Source organism: Aulonocara stuartgranti (assembly GCF_965226115.1).
Source record: "Aulonocara stuartgranti genome assembly, chromosome: 6".
In the NCBI taxonomy this organism is placed as follows: domain Eukaryota; kingdom Metazoa; phylum Chordata; class Actinopteri; order Cichliformes; family Cichlidae; genus Aulonocara; species Aulonocara stuartgranti.
This window is the reverse complement of record NC_138944.1, coordinates 24,087,061-24,108,992: the sequence shown is the minus strand read 5'-3', so window position 1 is coordinate 24,108,992 and position 21,932 is coordinate 24,087,061. Positions and strand designations below refer to the sequence as shown.

At 40.2% G+C, this 21,932-nt stretch overlaps 1 protein-coding gene across 1 annotated transcript in view; it reads right to left on the bottom strand.

The window, feature by feature from the left end:
- Window positions 1-228: 228 nt before the first annotated feature.
- The window catches only part of gstcd (glutathione S-transferase, C-terminal domain containing), a 52,836-nt gene continuing 31,132 nt past the window's right edge, over window positions 229-21,932 (bottom strand). Inside the window, exons 6-12 of the mRNA XM_082537139.1 lie at window positions 19,435-19,550; window positions 19,051-19,095; window positions 17,761-17,889; window positions 12,121-12,254; window positions 8,346-8,376; window positions 5,394-5,463; window positions 229-2,822 (exon numbers count right to left, since the gene is read on the bottom strand). Coding sequence (XP_082393265.1) covers window positions 2,632-2,822; window positions 5,394-5,463; window positions 8,346-8,376; window positions 12,121-12,254; window positions 17,761-17,889; window positions 19,051-19,095; window positions 19,435-19,550 — 716 coding nt within the window. The 3' untranslated portion in view covers window positions 229-2,631. The remainder of the gene's footprint in view (window positions 2,823-5,393; window positions 5,464-8,345; window positions 8,377-12,120; window positions 12,255-17,760; window positions 17,890-19,050; window positions 19,096-19,434; window positions 19,551-21,932) is intronic.

The following is a 21,932-nucleotide window of genomic DNA, read 5'->3' as shown; positions in this document are numbered from 1 at the left end:
GCATTTTAAACAGGCTGTGCCACGACAGATACAAAGTAGAAAATAAATGCTGAACCTGAAAGCAAGCATGGAAATCCTAGGTGACAATGTGACAAGTAGCACGCGAAGCACAAGAGAATACATTACAGGATTATTAGGGTGTGCAAAATAACAGCAGCTGAGCCCTACCAGGCGACCAAAAAGGAAATACTATACATAATTAACTGCCAGTACTGTGGACACCAATAATTAAACTCAGTGCTGTTTATTAGAAAATTATGCAAGTCAACCGAAAAACACATTTTATAGTTCACACAGGTAAAATATAAAAAAGAGAGAGTGAGATATTTAAGATCACAGAGGACGTAGGAAAAATCCCTTTGTACCTTTCACATGGACTCGTTATGAGTGGCTGCTGTGTTAACCCAAGACACATAAACAAGGTCAGTGTTTGTCAAAGAGGATAATTGACACCAACAGAGAGTGTACCCAAATATGGAGCAGTGAGCTGTTGTGGGCAACCAGCCACAAACTCTGCAGCATAATGAAATGGAAAACTGTTGGCAAAAACGCAAGAAATGAGCAGAATTTTTAATTAACTAATAAGGTGAAGTTAGCAAAACAACTCCAGCTCCATCATTTCCTGGAAGAGGATTTTGCCCCCCCCCCCAAAAAAAATAAATAAAATAAAAATCATCACCCAATGGTTAAAATTCAGATCCCAATTTAAGTATAAAATTATGCTCTAAATCTCATTATGAGCAACTACATAAAGAAAACAGATTAAATAGCAATAAACTATGCATACAGCGTCTGTGTAGTCACAGGTTATTGTACATTGGAGAAACTCGCATGTAGTTGACTTTTGTATCGAGGTCAGCCCTCTAATTACGCAAATAAAAAATGCATTAAGCTAAATATGTGAGCGACTCTGCAATGCATTCGCAGAAAGGTTTCAGGAGGTGAATCGTTAGAAAAGAACATCTCTGCATTTAGATGAAAATGAGCCAATAACAGCTCATCTGTTTTATCTAAGCAAAGAATCCACTGTTACTGTTCTGATGTTTACTCTAAGCCAACTGCCTTCACCCTCTGCATTCTCCTTCCGATGCACACTTTAAGTAGTGCCACTGTTCCCCTCTTTTGTATGTATATGAATTTCTGTAATGTGCACTTGCCACAAGCATGAACAGGGAGTAGACTTCTGAAATAATTCCGATCCTCGGAAGGAGCTGTGTCTGTGGCCATTTACCTCGGGATAGATTGACTCTGCTGACTGAATTCAGATGAGCCTGACATCTGCGAGGCCTGCATCTCTCTCACATCTATCCCTTCAGTGGGAGTGGGAAAAACTGGCTCCTTGGCTACCTCCCCAGATTTCTCAAGCAGCTGCATCAGACTGTCAAAGGTGACAACACTGGATTTTTTTTCGTCTTTTTTTCCCAGAGAAACACACGAATAGTTTCAGATGCAAGACTGAGAGCTTAAGGTGCCTCACTGTGACTACAGTAACCGGGACTGGAAATACGGAGCGCGCTGTGTGATTTCCAGTTATGAGGCACTGAACACCGTGCGTCTAATCAAGCGCGCTGACCTTTTCACCAGCTTCATAAAATATTCATTACTGCTGAAAGTATTCCAGAATGCATACCATACTCGCATTGCTTTTTTATGAGGAATAATCAGGTTCCTCTGTAGAACCATGAAAAATGCGACACTGTATATTACCCGATGTGACTCGAGTTTAAATCCACCTCTGATTGTCTCTCGCAAGAAAAAAGAAAACGACAGAAGAAACGTAGGTGAGATGACAGCGAGGCGATTCCTCACCTCGTCTTTAAATGCACACGAGCTGTTAGCACTGAATTTCTTGTGTTAATCAGAAGTAGCTGACTACTGAGCGCTATCCCAGAAGGCTGTATACAGACTATTTGCGAAAACAGCATGAGGACGTATGTCATACTTCATTCACAATATGGGTGTGCCAAGTCCTGCTGCGTCTGTGTGCGCTGACAGCTTGAGTCACGCAGTTCAGGCAAAGACAAAAACATAGCATTGCAGTTGGGGAGAAGCTTGAGCAGATGATCAACTAAAGTGTGTAACTCCCAGGAATGGCATGGTTGCTTTAACGTTTAGCCTGAAAGAAACTTTAAAAGATGGTAAATGGCCTGTATTTGTATAGCGCTTTAGCCTAAGGACCCCAAAGCGCTTTACATATCCAGTCATCCACCCATTCACACACTGGTGATGGCAAGCTACATTGTAGCCACAGCCACCCTGGGGCGCACTGACAGAGCTGAGGCTGCCGAACACTGGCGGCACCGGGCCCTCTGACCACCACCAGTAGGCAACGGGTGAAGTGTCTTGCCCAAGGACACAACGACCGAGACTGTCCAAGCCGGGGCTCGAACCGGCAACCTTCCGAATACAAGGCGAACTCCCAACTCTTGAGCCACAAAGCCAGATGACCTTTGACAGTACAGAAATAATAAACATGTATTTTCTGCAGTTAAGGCTGAGCTTGTAAAAAAATAAATAAAGTAAATTGTTGAGGGTGGTTTAAAAAACACTCGTGATACAGCCAGAAGCCGGATAGTTTATCAAACCCTTACAATGCTAAAGACGCTCTGCTGTACTCCAGAGAATCGAGTGTTAATTATGCACTGCCTCTTCCAGTTGGCCAGCGGTGACTTCCAGTCCTCTCTTCTGCAGCAGCCTTCCCACCAGCATGTTGTTCTTTGGTGAGCAGCTTTCGGGCTCCATAGTCATTACTTGAACCGAATACCCATGAGTCTCTGCTGCCCATGACCGGTCCAAGTCTACCAAGCCCATACACTGTTTACCTGCAGAAGGAAAAAAAAAGGATTGAAATATTATTATTATTGTTCTATAATCAGACACTAAAATACTTTTACCTAAAGTGACTAATGTGTAAAAAAACAATATTTAAAATCTTTTTATTTATACTATACTAGATATTAACGCTGCCCCCTCAGTCCACGCACTGACTGAAACATGTCATTTTATCTCATCTCCCAGATGGATCAGTCACAGAGGAAAACCAGGCTGGCAACCTCCCTGCAACTGGGTGGGAAAAAAGAATCAGTCGTTGCACTGAATCTTTCACATTTGGTGACCAATTGCTGTCTAATTTATAAATGTATAGAGACTGCCTACACGCTGCAATCAATGTGATAAGCACAGCTCATCTGCAATACAGGACTCGACTCACCTGGTTGCAGAATGACTGTATTTTGTATTGCTCTAATAAAAGCAAGGTTGCTGAGCACCTGTGACATTGCAAAATTTCCTGTTTCACACCTCTGAGGATGTAAGAGACTAATATGAATCTATGTCTATATAGACTGCAGATTTTCAGGAGTATATCACAGTGCCAATTTGACCCAATTCTAATGCAAACTAATAGTAGACTGTCTTCGTCTTATTGCCACCTCTATGCACCGAGAGATGGCAATTGACTGCAAGTGGTGGCAGGTATGGTTCCTGTATTAGGAGTAACTTTTTCAAAGGCAATAAGGTTGTAAGTTCACTGCACACTGCAGCAAGAACTTTGGCAACTTCGTTCCAACTTGCTGCTCCTAACAGGACAGAAACTTTTCCGTGGGCACAGTCAGAGTTTTGTGTGTGAGCGATGACCCCACACAGTTTCACAACAGTTTGTCAAAAGCAACACTTAATCTATTAGTTTGATTTTTTTTTCCACACAAATGTTCCTCCCTTAATGTTATATGAACATAAACACACACAGAAAAAAAGAAATTAAGCACACAAAGTGAAGATTTCCCATTTGAAATGGTAAAAGTCTGCATTTAAACATTAATGGTGGTGGCATGAATCATTTCACCGCTCACGCCACAGACTGGATTCTGCTGGACTTTAAACAGACTTTTGCGCTCCATTTGTGTTATTATGACTGTGTTGCTAATTAGGTAACTAATCACTTAAAATTTAGGCAATAAAAACATAACAGATTGGCTCTTTTACTTTGACATAAGAGTCTCTTTATGTTTTTGAGGAAATATTTGCATAAAGACATTTGATTCCTCCAGGATCAAATGTCTCCATCCAGGAAGCAGGAGGGATCACCGATGTGTCTGATGAGCATAAGGATGAAGTCAATCATATCCCAGTCACCAGATCTCAACCTGATTAAACATCCATAGATGTGTGACCATCACCATCCAACCACCAGAAGACTTATTTGGGGACCAACGACATTCAATGCCTCCAACTAGAGAATCAAACATCTTGTACTTCTGGCAACACATAGAGGCTCAACACTATACGAAGGCTGTATGTTGGTTCTTCTTATAACTTATTACATGTCAGGCGAAAATCAGCAAATCCCCCATCATTAAGGTCTTTATTGCTCTAAAGCTGTACTGCTTTATATACCATTTCTGCATATTTTCAATATTGTGTGTCAGAAGACAGTAATTCATATACATGGATTGTCCAGCCTCATCTGTTAGGATTTCCTTAAAAACACAAACTTCAAATGTAATTTAGCAGTGTGTGGAAGCAGGTGGCAGACACACTACACGTGAGCTTTGCTCCGCCGTGTTGCTTTGACGGGCGAAGTCTTACCAGCAAGCTCAAGAGGGACGAGATCACACATAGTTAGAAAATGTTAGTGGGAGAGGTTGAGCCCTGTTAACTGATATAGAGAAGAAACTAGTGTGACAGGTGGTGTCAGGTACATATGAAAAGGCTTCACGCTGACGAGACTTGGGGAGCCTTCTCGGAAGCTTTGATAAACTGGAGAGCTATCAGGGCGAAGAGAGTCCTCAACATAATGAAACCCTGTAGAGTGAAGCTTCAGCAGGGGCCTGTAGGGGTTCTGACAAAACATTTCCCTCTGAATCTGACAACACTGATCTAGCAGCTGTTCGCCGCAGCTGTTTTGTCACTCTGTACAAATCTCTGCTCTAACATGTTTCTCACATCTTGAAAGTCTAGACTTTTTAAGGAACCCGCAGCAGTGGGGCTACCGAACAGTGTAAGTGTATGAAGAAAGTATGTCAAAGGATATTACAATGAAAAGGTGCTTGTGTCCATCACACTGGACTTCATCAGTCAGTATCATCATGGAGGCGTCAGACTGGTTCCAGCTAGTTTACATATTCATTCTGCAGCAGCGCAATGACAAAATAATTTGAACAAAGTAATGTCGAAAGAAATATTCAGGAACATTGGAGCTGTTTCAAAGGCAAAGTGTGGTCCCAGCAAATACTGATGATTTGATTTTAAATTAGTTTTGATAATGATACTCGATGCTGTGTCTCTATGTGCAGCAGTTACCAGATACTGCTAAGAATGTTTAGCCTAAAAAAGTAATAAAGGACTGAACATAAATAATAGCTCAGGTCTAAAGAGAAGATTGCAAACAGCACCAATGAGTCTCCTGTCTGGCGGAAGCTGGACAGCCGTCTGGTCTGCGAAGCGACAGAGGATCATGTGTTCCTGAAACAAAGACAAAAAACGAGTACAGTTACTGCTCACTTATTGTTACGTGGATGTGGTGCAAGTGATCCGTTCATCACTGCGTTAAGATCAAGTATATCTGAAAATGTCCACACACTGTATAAAAGTTTAACTAATACCATTGTAGCTTATTTGTATCGATTCATCCTTTTTCTCCCTTGCTTACAGCAGTGGGGTCAAAAACATTCTCACTTGAGTATCGCATGGCTTAAAATTTCTGTGTATGCAGCTCTGAGCACACAATGTACTACACAACATGGCACAGTATATATTACACAATGGAGGTGATTTGTTTGGGATTTCCAAAGCCGGATAACGATCAGAGTAATATAACATTAAAGTATCTTTGTAAATATATAAATGTGCTTTAAGAAAAATCCAATTATTCTCAAAGTGGCCGCAGTTAAGAAGCGGTACAAACTTTACACTTTGTGAAAGATTTCCCTTGGATGAATTAAAAAAAATGTCTTCAAATTGAGCACTTATGTTCATTTGTTCAGATGAATTGATAATATTTTGGCAGTCAACAGTTAAGGTTACCGTGACCTCACAAAGCTTCGACTATAACTCAAACAATCATACACGGCATTTATGATGAAAATGATACATTATTACGTATGTATGTACCACAGGATAACAGTCAGAACTGATGAAATCTTATATGTAAAAGTTCAAAGGTCAAGTCTGCAATCGCAGCAAACCACCCTGACTGGTTTGCAGAACCATATACCGCAGCCGTGAGGCAGTAATTCTAGTTTCTACCTTATGGTTCATGGAACAAGTGATTCATGAGAGTGTTAAGTCAGCTGAAACTTGCCTCCACTTTAATTGGTTCTATTCTTCACTCTGCGGGGTCGGCGCTGAATGCAAGGCCATGGAACAGGTGCTTAAAGCTCGTGTGAGCACCAATATCTCTCACCATTAGCCCTTTATTCCAGTGATACACTATTTGTCATTGTGCTGTCATTCTGTTTAACTACTGTAGTTTGGAAAGAACAACTCTGGTTCTGCTGTAAAACGAGCGAACGCAGCTTTTATTTCTGTGACTCTTGTCTGGGACATTGCCTGGGATGTCTGGTGCGGAGGGGCAAAGAAACAGAAAGCAGTGGGGTTCCCTACCTTGAGCCCAAATAAATAACAAATGCCAAACATGTTTGTCGAAAGGAAAACCAAGGAGGGAGGCCGAGGAGATTTGGAGCTCAGGTTTAAAGTGGAGGATAATATGCCTGCTGGTATAAACAGAATATAGATTTCTCCTGCTGGGTGGCTGCATGCTTAGTGTCTTCCTTATTGTGTGTTTTTTTCCTCTCACTCAGCTTTTTGGAAAAATCTGAACTCAGTATCACGTAACACTGTAATTGCTCAGTGGCTTCTAAGTATAATACTATGTTTTGTGCCTCTTGGGCCATGTAAAAAAAAAAAAAAAAAAAATCTGATTCTTGTAGCGCACAAAGAAGTTAAAGGTGGTCCAATGTTGTGACATGTCAACTCTTGAGGATGCTATGGTTAGGACCTGCAGCTTCTCCTGCACAGATTTTCCCCAGGGGCCCTGACAGGTCCCATATATCATCGCGGGATATGCCCTCCCGGAGCACAGTGGTGTGTCTGTGCCGAGTGATAAGGGAAGTGACTTGGGAATCTTTGTTTGCGAGACACTGATAAGCGCAGAGATCTCATCAGTTCTTCTAAGTTTCTGATAAAATAAAGATTTTCATCCAGTTTTATGAATGAATTGGAAGAGTTGTTAGATTTTTGTTGCCTTTAGACTGGGTGGATAAAAGTCAAACCTTTTAAAGCTGTACACACAGTAAGTGTACATTAATGCACTATATGTAAACGAGCTATGACAAAAACTGAGCCAACTCACAATAATTTGGCTTGTTTTTTTGCTCCTAAAGTATGAACCATTTGAAGATAATATAGGAAATTATTTGTTAAATTCTACCCTAACCTACTGAGTCTTGTCCTCAAAGACTTTTTTCCATATTTAATACTGCAACAGTTTAAAATTAGTCATCTGAAAGTTGCTAGTAGTTGCTAGCGAGTTGCTCCTAAATGTAATCTCAATCATGAATACACAAATAGATTTTATTTAAAAATATTTTTTATTAATGCCACTTCCCAGGAGCAGATGTCCCTGCAAATTCCCTCTAAAGGTTAGACCGTATAATGTTTCTTTTCCCCCCACAAAGCTTGTAAAGATGGCCAAGAGCTAGATCTCAGACTCTGCAGATCTCGGTTAGCGTGTTACGTTAAGGCTCATGACAGATTTAGAAAGACTACAAACAGTATGGCTGTTTGTAGTCTTATAGTCAGGAGAAAGCCTCTTATCTCTGAAGGAAAACATGGCAGCATGGCTTAGCTTCGCCACAGGACCTTGGCACCTTGCGGTCATTGAGTCAAACACGAACTCCTCTGTTTACCAAAGTATTTCAGAGTCAAACGTGAGGTCATCTGTCCAACAGCTAACGCTTGGCCGAAAATGGGTCAAGTAACAGGACAATGATCCCAAACACAGCAGCAAATGTGCAACAGAATGACTGCAAAAGGAAAGAATCACAAGTTCAGATTTGAACTTGATTGAAACCCTGTGGTTGATGAAACGATCTTAAGAGAGCTGTGCAAAACCCAATGAACCAAAGCAACGCTCTAAAGAAGCTACTTAATTTTTAATCTACTGCTTCTTTCATTTTGGGTTTGTTTTTTCTTATATAAATAAGGACACGGTGTAATACGTGCACAGAGTCCTTGCTTTTCACATGTATTGACCTGCATGTGACACTTTCCTTGTAAAAAGTTGCTGTAAACCTGTAATCTGTATTAAACACAATAAAGAGAATTAATCATATTTAAAAGCATACCTTAGATGTCAGAGTCTCCTGGAACATTTTGCTGTAAAAAGAAAAGAAAAAGTAAATAAAAAAGAAAACACAAAAAAGTTTGCTGAGAGAAAAAAAATAATGGAAAAGTTCTATACAAACAAGATGAATGTGCAACAAAATCAAAGTCTTAAACCAAACAAAACCCATGTGCATAATCTCCAAAGCAGGGAAAGAAGGACTTTCATTACTTTTGTTTTGACATGGGAGTAAAGTTTGTTTGAGATGGTTAAACATGGTTTGGTTTGCTTCATGCTAATTAAAAATCAACATGAAACAGTTCAAGGGTTAGGGGCCAGTGCGGTCACATGGAGAAAAGTTTAGCACAAACTTTCATGGCCTTAATGAAACGGGCAGTTTAGAGCTTCACAGCTCATAAACCCACAGACTGCTTGGAATGTCTTCACCTGCAAAATATCCACGAGTACCTGGAACACGGCCTGAGGGCAAAACTCTAAAAGTAGCAAGATGAAGATTGACAGAGTCAGGTGGGCTAGTCCTCCTCACATTTATACCCCGCAGAAACAAAGCTTCTTGTTATCTATCACAGCTGCAAAGTCATTTTTAGTGTCATTCTTTAATATTTTATGAGGACTTGGGAGGGTTGAAATGTCACGGGAAATGTGAAAAATGTAAAATATTTATGTCGTACACTGAAAATCACATAGCAGGAGTCAACCGTTTAATCGTTGCTCTACATTGTTATGTGCATATCCCAACTTACATTGGGGAGGAAGTGGAGAACAAGAACAGTCAATTTAAAGACTGACATGTAGAGTCAGTTTTACAAAATGAAGCATCTTTCTTGGCAGGAGAGCGTGGGAAAAGCATGTAATTGTGCTGCTAAACAGTGCATAAGAGAGCAACCTAAAAACTTTAACAAGTGGTCTAAAATCAAAGTTTACTGCAAAATAATCATGATAGCAATATTTACAAAATAATTAGCAATATCCAACAGATTATTTAAAAGGAGGAACTGTGCTTTCCAAGTACTTACATTTACATATGATAAAAATCAAAACATTTAGAGTGCCTATTAAGATTTAATGAGTTTTCTTCCCCATAAATCAAGCATAAAATGTTTTGTAAATATTTTAAAAACCACGCTGATTGTATTTTTCTTGCAGACTTGTTCTACCTTGCCTTATGATCCATTGCTACATTTCCTTTCATATCACTAATGGTGATACCATCTACAAGTATGTGCGCCGCATCTCCTGCCTACTCCTGTCTGTGCATCTTTGTGCGTGAGATAAAAGCAAAATGGAAAACCTGCGTATTTACAGTCTTCTGTGGCATTATCAGTCGGCATTCCTGGATACAAGAGGTTACGTTAATGAAAACCTACATGAGAATATGCTGCTCATCTCTCACATGAAAGCTATTTTAAGAAAGAGTGTTATAATGAATTGAGAGACTTGAAGAAGCTTCGTGTGAATCACAGTAAACACGGAGACAACACTCGGTTGGCAGCCTGTGATTCTTGTACGATTCTCTTCAAAATATAAAGTGACACAACAACACGCAGGACGAAATGCTATGTTGCTATGGAACACGGCTGTGCCGTCATCAGACAATACCATCCAAGATAACACTGGAATAAAATTTTACTTGATATATTAAAAAAAAAAAAAAAAAAAGAGCGAGAGCAGCTTGTCAAACGCCCAATAAAGAACTGCTGCGCCCGCTAAAAGTGGAAACAACAAACTCGTTTCACCACTTCAGTCATAAATACAATGTCAAGCACAAGCAGGGTACAAAAACACAGAAGGAGGAGATGCTAGCAGCTGACGATGTGCAAACTAAATGTTACAAAAAATGACTCAAGAAGAGAAAACAGTGGCTGGAAGTCCTTGATGCAGTTACATGAAGGTACAGGATTAGGCAGGTTTAGGAAACTCAACTTAATAAAATATGTCTCTATTTAAATTTTATTATGTAACAATATTTTGCAGGTTTCAGAAGATTTCAAAGGTTATATTACATTATATTATTATTTCATGGTAAAGCTCAATAGTAATGCACTTATCTTACACTTTAACTTAAAACTTCCAACAAAAACACATTACTGTTACTATTATGGCAAGGCAAGGCAAGGCAAGTTTATTTGTATAGCACAATTCAACAACAAGGTGATTCAAAGTGCTTTACAGAGACATATTATGCTATAATGCTCCGTCTTGTAGCCCCTTATATCAATCGACTGACACAGTGTGTCATCAATGAAAGCAGCTCACTGGAAAAGAAGGACAGCAAATGCCCTTCATTTTGTTTGCGTCAATAAATGCTGCCTGCAAGCTACAATCACCAATAAAACACTGTTCAGTATTTAATTAATATCATCAGAAATATCATTATTGCACATTTCCTTGAAATATCACACATGGTTTTGAGGCTGTATCAAGGAAGCCTTACTCACTATAGCAGCGGTCCCCAACCCCCGGGCCTTGGACCGGTACCGGTCCGTGAGTCGTTTGGTACCGGGCCGCGAGAGTTGAGGCTCAGGTGTGAAATGTATGGTTTTCAGGGTTTTTATTGGTTTTCAGCGTTATTTTGTTATCGTTTTTATCGTTTTTATCGTTAACTCGGTTTTCCTTGGTCTTTTCACGTGTGTTATGAATAAATCTTCTTTTTTTCGGTACCGGTACTGGTTTTATTTTGTTGTATTTATCCGCGACACCTTAAAGGCCGGTCCATGAAAATATTGTCGGGCATAAACCGGTCCGTGACGCAAAAAAGGTTGGGGACCGCTGTGCTATAGAACACTGAAGAGTGCATTAAGGGCAAGAAAGACTTTGCATGTAAAGCAGGAGGTAACTGAGCTCCAGCTGAGCACCTGAAACTCTGATATCCTGATAGCTGTAATATAACTCTAGGTCACACGGCATAATTTTTTCTTGTTTGCTTGCCATTTTAGAGTAGCTACAAACAAATCTGATGATTTATCGTGCAGCGTTTAAACAAGATTTAAAGCGGATGGACACTGGACAACGAATAAAGCAGAAGAGCAAATGATAGGATCTGTAAACACTCTACACTATAATTTCGCCAACCTGAAGACTTGAACAGACTTGGCCTAACAACAAAACAAATAAAATCTCCAGCTTCACTTGCTGGTGACCAGACTTGTTGCTACAACAGCAACTCTGCGTAACAGCCTTGTTTTGCAGCAATCAGTCACCAAAAGTTGTTTTAGTAGCAAACTGCTGCATCTTATGTACCATTAGTGAGCATAGCAACAGAATCAACAGCGTCTCCCTCCACCCTGTTTTCCATCTGTATTCAAACAGCACCGTGTCACGGCTTGCATGATCACCAGACGTTTGGATTAAATGGTTAATTTCCTCGTACGCCACATAATAAAGTCGTCGCTGACATTTCGTTCTAAATTTTCCAGCCAGCCTATCTGTCTGACACATTCCTTCCAGTGTCTAAATTAAGAACCAAATTCTCAGTTCACATAACAACACACTGTGACTGGCGGACCATCTCGAGAAGGTGATGCGATGCTGCTGCCCCGAATTGGCAAATGGTTATGAGCAGTCAAAGGAGGCAAACAGAATGTAGTTAAGAGATATAGACTGTGTGTTTGTGAGTGACGACGAGATGAGAAACTAATGGAGAAAGTGACTCATAAAGACTGAAAGGCGAGGGAACAGGAACGAAGGGAAGCAACATCTATCTAACAAGAAAACATCATGGTTAGAACGACATTTTTAAAAGCAGTAACCCACAGACGTGACACTGGATCACACACCTCTTGGGGAAGCTGAACTTCACAGCATTCTGGATGAAGCCGTAGCAGCAAGGACTAATAACAAAGGCGGCTCCGGCCTGGATGCAATGCTCCATTACCATATCTGTTGCAACGCCACATGCATGAAGGGCGACCTGCATTAGAACAGAAAAAGAAAGAAAACACAAAAAAGTGTTACTTTCACCAACAAAATGATCTTGAAACCCTCAGATTTCCAACAGCAAAAACCAAAACTGAGAGCATGCACTCAATTCCATTGATTACTTCATAATGGCCCCTGCTATTAAATAAATCTATGCTCTCAAAGGTGCAGACGCCGGGAGTAGCAGCAAACAAAATATATCAGTGCGTTTAGAGTGCAGGCACGGATGCATCAGGATTCCTATTGACAGGGTAAACTGTGCGTGGTGATGAACACCTAGCTATGCATTAGTAATGGTGTGGTTATATATTGGATTGCAGAATGGTACTAAGAGACCCAATATCCATCATTCCTGGCCCTGTCCATCTGCAAAAATGCATTATGATTTCTCAAGGACAACGAGTTTAATATCCAGACGTGACATAACTTCCTCTCATATGTACAGTGACAAACCACATGCCATGTTAATGGCCCAAATAAAATCCTTTTTAAACAGCCTGATGTCCCAATAGCTCCTGAACTCTCTGGAATGAACCCCATTCGACTCAAGCAGCGAGCTCCAAAGTCTATTTGTGTTTTCCAAGAAGTTGTCACTTGGCGTCTGTGAGTCTGAATTAACTGCATGTTGCCTTGACAGCAGTGCCACAAAGCAGAAGGTCAGAGCTGATCAGGACAGAATTGAGCCAGAACTGTTGGCACCACCACACACAAAGAGCAGAACATACAGACGCTCTGAGCCAAACCTCCACCCACCCATAAGGTCAGTGAAGGTTTTGAACGGAGGGTATATTTCTTACAGCGGCTTTACGTTTTTCTAGAAACTGAACTTTTGCGTGTTTGATTAAAAAAAGATTCACGCCCATTAAGATCTGTATCGATTTAAACGTGAACCCATTAAATGAGACTCTGCGATTTAAAAGAATAACTTCAATTACGTCCATTACCTTGTATCCATTTGACAGCTAATCTTCCATTTTATTCATGCCGTCAGGGAAAAAGCTTTATGCTTTTCTTAACAGCATGTTTTAGACTGATGATTAGGAGGAAGGGTTGCTATCAGAAATTACACGATGTTACACCTCCTCACATCTAAGGCAAAAATAATTACCAAAATAACACTATCACTCATTCCTAGCTTCTTAATGCTGTACATTAGTCATGCTGTATTAAATCCTAATTACATTTTATAACCTTTAGCCTCCATTTACCGCAAACACAAAGCCAATCAATTAAATAAGAAACACACAACTGGAATGAAACACATTGTGATATGTCTTCGTAGCTAATGCTGTATTTACAAGTTCTGATGACACAGTCATCTCTGCTTTATAACTGTGGTATTGACAAAGCATGGACCCAACTTAACATGTTCACATTCTGAGTGCAGCTGATTGGAAATGCATAATGAAAGGTGAAAATGAACACGAGGCCAATTTAAATCTCACAGTCCTACCGAATTACATGCATATCCTGCTGAGCTTTGCCTCAAGACACAGTCTGGAAGAAGAAACCCTAAATTAATGCGCACAAGTAAAACTATGTTCATACTGAGCTATCATTTCTGGAGAGAGAAAGCTGTTTCTGGCTGCATTATTCTCTCAACAATCGCATCACAGAAATAACGAGGTTTCATTATTCACTCTTATTCCAGTAATTGTATCCCTCTCCAGGTCTATCTGGGCCTGAGACAGAGCAAGTTCCTGCAATACAGCTAATTAATACTTAATCAACATCATACGCATTTGCAAAATTGTGCTGCAAGCCTGTGCAATAGTTTTGGGAACTTTTTCTCAATACGGTGCACTTTTAAATGCTCAGGTTTGTCTGTTTCACTAATTTTATTACATGTGGACAAATGAATGCTTAGATGTGTCGACCAACCTATATTAAGTATGATTACACCGAACCAAAGAGTTGTTTTCCTCTCAAAGGTGGATGTAATGATGCCTTTTACCTGAGGTGATCAAACTCAATCTTAACTCACTCTTTTGAAAACAACCAAGACTATAAGGAGAGTAGAAAATAGTCCTAATACACCATTAGTATTAGAGCTGCACCAGATAAAGACACTTGGCACTTAATCAATACTGATTTTTTACATGAAGCCCAAAGTAAGACCAGCTAGTGCATTTTTCTACATGCAAACATAGAGGCAAATGAAAGAATCAACTGCAAACAATCAGACTCTTTAGCAGAACCAATAACGGACTTGCATCCAATAAAATTAAAACCTGCTTCAAGCTCCACAACTTTTCATGCCTCTATAGTCTGTAGACTGAAGAACGTCTGATAAGACACGTCATACAGAGGTTGGTTTAAGTTTAACACCGAGGCCATAAAGTGAGCAGACACTGACTAACATCAGGGACACCTCAACTTAATTAGCCTGATTAAGTGAGTGTGCCTAAAAATGGGACCATGTATTATACATAGCAGGATTAAAACTGATGTGATGTGTGGCTCCAACAGGTAGTAATTGCTTTGTTATACAGGAAGAAGCTTAGCCACAGTAAGAAACTCAAGCGGGGCAGAAAATTACAAGCATAAAAATTGTTCTATACATAAATATATTGTAAATTAATGCATCAGGTGAAATGAATCTGTGCGTGTGTGAGTGAGGAAAGATTCAGGCTACCCTGCAAAAGACACTCAGATATCGAGCAGATGAATAATCTGTGCTGTTTGTTTCTTGCCAAGTGGAACGAGTCTCAGTGGAGTGAGGATGCTGGAACAAAAGCTACTTCTAATTACAGGAGGTACGTATATTTTTCTATTTGTCTCGGTGGAAGTTAATGTGAGGCTACAAGAACAGCTGGTTTTTCTGACAGCTGTGACCACAGAGCTTTAACACAGAAGAGTAAGACAGATCACTGATCTAGCTCAGGCTGCTCAGAGAGCCTAAATAAGGCAAGAAGAAGAAAAGTTTTAACTTGTGTGCTTTTGCTCCGCTTGTTTGAAAAATTCAGACATCCAGTGCACGTCCACAGCTAAGTACCTATTTGCGCTAAATTGATAATTATCGCATCGAGAAGTCAAGAGCTCTGCAGATGGAGGTGGGTGTTAAACAGGACTGACAAGGGTTTTGGTGGAGAGTCCTCCTCAGTAATGATTTTTTTTGTTTGTTTTAACCCCATTTAGCATAAAGTTTGACAGCCAGTTAAATATTTAGTTTTACTTAAAACATTTACTGTGTTTAATCTTTTAGGCTTAAACACAAGTTGGAGAAATGCAGTGTCCATTAGGAATTCAAAAGGAGATATTGCCAGTCAAGATTCTTGTACAAGAAACATAAATTAAATTGAATTGGCAGAAAACACTTTCCAATGATTATACTTTCCCTTCCAAACATGATTCCTTCTGTGAAACTCAGAGTATAAAGCAAATGAAAAGCATTGTTGGATACAGAAAATGAGAACAAAGAAAGAAAAGCAAGAAATTACCAGTCCTCACTGAAGAGATCTCTAAACTCAAAGTCCTAAATTTCCTGGATGAAACTACCTTTTGGCTTCCTGATAATCAGGGAGCACCGACGTACCCTGTTCTGATTAAAAGCTCCACTTCAGGAAATGAACAGTTATTTTGGTTGCTCTAACAAAAATAACTTCAAGTTGACATTTTCAAGCTCAGTGAAGAGATGAATGACACATTTCTCAATGTGATGCGATAAAAATACAGCGATCAGACACCTTAAAGCGAAGATGTGATTGTGGCAAAGTGGAAAATCGCACTTTGTTTATGCAGTGTTAATCCTTATGTTTCAATTTCAGTCCATCAGTAGAGAACTAATACACTCTCTTCCACAGAAAAGGTCAGGTCGTACCCCTGTCAATGTACAGTACTGTGCAAAAGTCTTGAGCTACCCCTCATTTCTCTATATTTAGATAGGAAAGTGGGAAGTGAGTGCAGCACATGTAAACATACATGGAAATACAGTAAAATAAGACAAAAAAGAGCGTGCACAATTCAATAAAAAGAACGTCAGTATTTGGTATTACCATTTTAATTCTTCAACACAGTCTGAACTGTCTTAGTAGGCAGGCTTCTTCTAATTTCTTTAAATAATCTCTAATTGGGAGTAGTTCTCCAGGCTGAAGGACATTCAAAGCTCTTCTATGGATGCTGGCTCCCTTTTGTTCCATACCTCAGCCTTTCCTCCCTGTTTCCCTTCCTTGAGACCATTTCTGATGAGCCTTTAGTCAATAGTAAATGGATGAACCTACAGGCCAGATGCATCTTTAAGGTCTTGTATCAGGTCAATGCTGCATTTTTTTTCACCTCATTTTTTAAGGACATCGCTTTTAGATACTGTTCATCTGCTGCAGAGAGTTGTTTTTTTGGCCTTCCAGAAAAAAATACATTTAGCTGAAAATGATCAGATACAAAGAGTGGACTAAAAATGAGTGAACAGCAGCCAGTGTCACCAAAAAAAGTTTGAAAGACCTTCAAAAATCCTGGGGAGTTATTGCTCAAGACCACTTTTAAAAAATTACAAAAACGTCAGGCTCAGTGGAAGGAAAACATATTAACGTGAGGACTGGCTCAAGACTTTTGCACAGCACTGTACGTATGCACATTTTGTCAAAAAGCCAGATAACAACAATTGTTTTGATGCTACAGTTCTGTCAGTTATTGCATAATTAAAATGTTTGAATTTTTAATTCAGTCAAAGACAGAATATCACATTTCCTTTGCAGGATAGTGCAACAAGAGAAGCAGTGGGACAATTATCTGTGCACTGATTATTTATATTTCTATAAGAGAAAAGTTTCTATCCCAAATGTTATTACTGATTAAATTCTCCACATTTTTAAGATTCTCTTAGAAAGCTAAGCTGTGAGAAAAACAATTAGCTTTAAGAGGTATTTTGAAAAACCCCATTATGATTCATGATACTGTGATTGCAATATTACAGTAATTACAATTTACAATACAATAAAACTGCAGAACAGATAATATAATAATTGCTCTTAATGGGTTTAATTTCATGGCTCTGGTGTAATTTAGTGACTTTTACCATGACAAATAGATTTGACATCACATGCGCTTGCTGCATTTTTGGTTTCTGTTTTTCACACACTGGGAATCTGAAGTGTTAACCACACTGTCTACAGCAGCGGTCCCCAACCCCCGGGCCTCGGCCCGGTACCGGTCCGTGAGTCGTTTGGTACCGGGCCGCAAGAGTTGAGGCTCAGGTGTGAAATGTATGGTTTTCAGGGTTTTTATTGGTTTTCAGCGTTATTTTGTTATCGTTTTTATCGTTAACTCGGTTTTCCTTGGTCTTTTCACGTGTGTTATGAATAAATCTTCTTTTTTTCGGCACCGGTACTGGTTTTATTTTGTTGTATTTATCCGCGACACCTTAAAGGCCGGTCCGTGAAAATAATGTCGGGCATTAAAGGTTGGGGACCGCTGGTCTACAGTACTGTACTCTTTAGATCATCATGCAAATAAATGAAACAAATTGTGCAAAAACGATTTTTGTAACTTGCTATGCTCACCCCGATGTGAAAAGGTCCAGTGAAGTAATCCAGATTGGCCTGAATGAAGCCGATATTTTTCAGACCGAGCTCAGCACTGCGACTCTGAGCCCTGACCAAGGACTCTTCTTTGTTCTCTATGAGGATGACCTTAAGCAATGACAGAAAAATCCCCACTGTGAGTAGCTGCTTCTTTTTAAAAAAAACCTGAAACAAGCACAAATGCATTTAAACTTATCCGTCTACATATCCTTAACAATATTAAAACACATCACAAATATTAAAAATTCTTAAACAAACCATATGCTTTGTGAAAAACTAAAGCATTTCATGGAGATGCATTTAATTATTAGGAATAATAACACATAATAACAGAGAGGGATGGGAATGGAGAAGCGGGAGGGGGTTCTTGTAAAGTACCCGCTTTTGCTTCTTTCAGTAGTTCAATTCCTCGGAATTGCTATTCTGCTTGTCTTAGAGGCTGGATCAGAGTCTCGCAGATGTTTAGCTAGCCTTTTCATTAAGGCAGGGAAGTGGTCCACTCAGGACCGGGTCTTTCCCTGCTGCATGTGCTAGTTGACTTCTTCTGGAGCTTCTGGAAAGCTTTGCACTCGTCAGGCCCATATGGGCTCCAAAGGCTCAGTAGCCCCCAGTGCACACAGCCAGCCCAGCGGTTTCCCAGCTGGGCAGCTGCCTGAGGGGTTAGCTGGTTGATCTTCCTCCCCTCCCCCCAAACCGGTCATGGTGGATGGCTGCTCCTCCCTGAGCCTGGTCCTGCTGGAGTTTTTTCTTCACACTGTCATAAAGTGCTTGCTCATAAGGCGTTGTCTGATTGTTCGGGTTTTCTCTACTACTGTAGGATCTTTACCTTACAATATAAAGTGCCTTGAGGCAACTGTTGTTATTATTTGGCACTATATCATTAAAATGTAACTAAAATTGAGATTAATATTAACAGGAGAGTAAAATGACTGAGGCGAAATTAAATGAATGTCATCAAGCAGCGACTCGAGTGTGTCCTGTATTTCGATAGGATCATTTGCTGCATGTGATAAAATTAGCACCATCAAAACTGCACGTTGTTGTTGTTTTAATTATAATCCTAACGAGATCCTAATGAGAATCGATAACAGAGAATCGATAAGGAGTCAAATTGATAAGTGATATTTATAATGGAATCGGAATCGATTCCCATCCCTAACATTTTTAAAAATGCCTGCCAAAAGTCACCACATACCACTCACGAACTCTACTTAACACGCAGCTAACACACACACACACACACACACACAACATCTTCATACATGTTACCTGGCAGTCTGGAAGTGTGTGAGCAAGAACAATCCCTACGTGGCCCTGAGAAAGAGCACAAAGAATAAAAATATGAAAACGCATGAAAAGAAAACAGCACACATCAAAGAGGGCATCGACAGAGTTATGATTAGTGTCTCCCTTTCCAGCCCTGACCCGTGCTGCGCCACTGCTCCGAGCCTGCATTTTCATTAGCACAATTACCAGTCTGCTTGTGCGCACCGGCCAGCAACAAAAGGCGTTTAAAAAGGGAAGAAAAACGCGAGGGAGTGAGGGCTGGTTCCTTTCAGCTGGTCCCTAATGGAGCATCTATCGAATGCAGCCGTGGTCAGGTATAGTGATAAATATGCATGCTGAGCCGGACTGATGGATGAATACTCGTACCGTTCCGCTGCAGAAATCCACGATGGTGTATCCTGGCCTGGCGAGCTCTGTAACCATGGCAACCAAGTTATTCAGCTGTTGCATCTTCCTGACTGCACGGATATTTGACATTTTCCCTGCAAAAAAACCCAAAAACCAAAACACTCATTTCATTTGAGCATAAAGTGGGAAAAAATAGACTTTAACATCAAATTCATCCAAAAACCCCCAAAAAACAATTAAAGGATTTTTTTTGTTTTTACACTCCCGGAGACGACAGCTATCAAACATGAATTACATTTTGTGAGGATTAGAAAAGCCTTCTTTATAGCTTAGTTGATCTGAGTCAACATTAGCCGTTTACAATAAGCACAAGACTTTCGAATAAAGCACATTTTTCATTATTGTAATGCCATCTTTCTTTCTGCTGTCAGGGAACAAACGGGCTTTTCCCGCAACTGCTCAAATTATGATTTACAGCCAGCTATTTCAGGTAATGGTTATAGCACACAGATGAAAAGGCCTCCACTCTCTCATCAGCATGTTTCTGGCCAACAGGGACCGCGAACAATCTTTCAACATCATAAAAAGCGGACCTTCCAGCCAAATTCAAATGTCCCCTCGTTGGTGGCAGAGTTTTCTGCTGCTGTGCGAGCAGTGTGTACCTCATTAACTCAAAGCGCACTGCAGCCTCCTGCATCTTCCGTTTTCCAGCACGTCACGTCGGCAGTGAGCCGTTGACACGCTGTGAGGACACCATCTCTGGTCCATAAATCTAGAGTGATGAGTGTTTCATTTACCCCTGAGTCACACCCTCATAATCAGACGACTGGTATAGCAAAATCAAAATACTCCTATACTCATATCTAGCTCACGTTGCTTCATATACAATAACAGGAGAGGAGAAAAAATTCATTCTGCCACAAATGGGAAATTTCACAAAGGAGCCATTCAGCCTCTCGCACTGGCTGTTACTGAGCTGATCACAGTTATAGGGAGAGCACAAACCATAAGTGAATACAGAGAAACATCGGCAGGATACTGAGAAGACTGCTCTTCGTTTGGATGGGTAATTTACACAGCTACAGATATTTCTATATATGCACAGCTCAACTCCAAAAAGGCCTTAAAATAGAAGGTTTCTGAAGGCTGTGAACAGAACTAGATTTTAATTTTAAATTAACATGCAAAGCATGATAAGATTTGACGGTGCAGGAATGGATGTCTGGGGCGTCACTAGGTATGCCAGGGATGCAAAAATGCAGTGCAGATTAGCTGTGTGTAATGTTTGATGTGAAAGACGCAGGACACGGGAGCTTTAAAACATCACCAGCTTATCTTTACTGATAAAGCTGATAAGACAAGCTTGGCCCATTTTGACAGACCTTTCCATTAATCCGACAGCCCGTGTGCTTCAAGTCTGAAGACGCACTTCACTTAGCACTTCACTTTCCCACAAAAGTCTTGATGGAAATCTCACCAGGTCAGACCGAGTACTGGTTTCAACATGATACGAGTGTGACTGCATACAGTCACGTTAACTCTCAGGCTCTCACCAGTTTACGACTGCGCATGCCTCTTGTGCATGTTTGTGAGGTGCTCAGCTCATTAGAGAATCCCCTTAACAGCAATAACATGAACACATTGGCATTTTATCTTATCGACTCTGTTTCTAATTTGCGATAAGATTAAGGCATTAACCTATGATGCCTCTCTCGCTACCTCTCTGAGCCTGTGAGGGATGTGCAAGGTGGCGTTTAGCACAGACACAGACAGACTTTTACCATGACCATGGCACGCCAAAGGTTTGGTTACAAAAAAAAACAACAACAACAACAACAACATTTCAATATATTGGACAATTTCTTTTCAGACACACAAAATATGCTATATGTAGTTAAATGCTTGTTTACAGTATGCCTGACTCTGCTTGCACTGGTTGTTACTTTCCAAACATGTGTTTCCAGCAGGGATGCTGCAGAGTGGTGGCCAAACTATAAACTATACAACAAAAACACCCATAACACATCGAGTCAAGGAGTTTATTGAACTCCTCTATGTATACCAAAGTATTCTAGAGTCAAATGTGAGGACTGGCAGTCCTGAAATGCATCAATAATCCCACTCACAGCAGCAAATGGCTGAAAAAGAAAACAGTCAATGTCAAAAGTCAAAGTTTAGACCCCAATCTGACTGAAATGCTGTGGTGGGACCTTAAGAGAGCTGCACATAAACAAATGCCCACAAATCTCAATGTGCTGAAGCAACACTTTTAGACTCTCACACTCTGTGAGTCTGATAAAGTCTAAAAACCATTACTTCAAGTTATTGCTGCTAAAGATGGTTCTACAAGCCACTAAATCAAGGGGTGTACTTAATTTTTTACACACTGCTTCTGCTTTTTTTTGCTTTGGTTTGTGTTTTATAAATAATCACAATGCATCTCGGGGTGTATTTACCACATTTTAAGGTTTTTTTTTAAAATTATATCCTTATATGTAACCCTGTAGAATAGATGT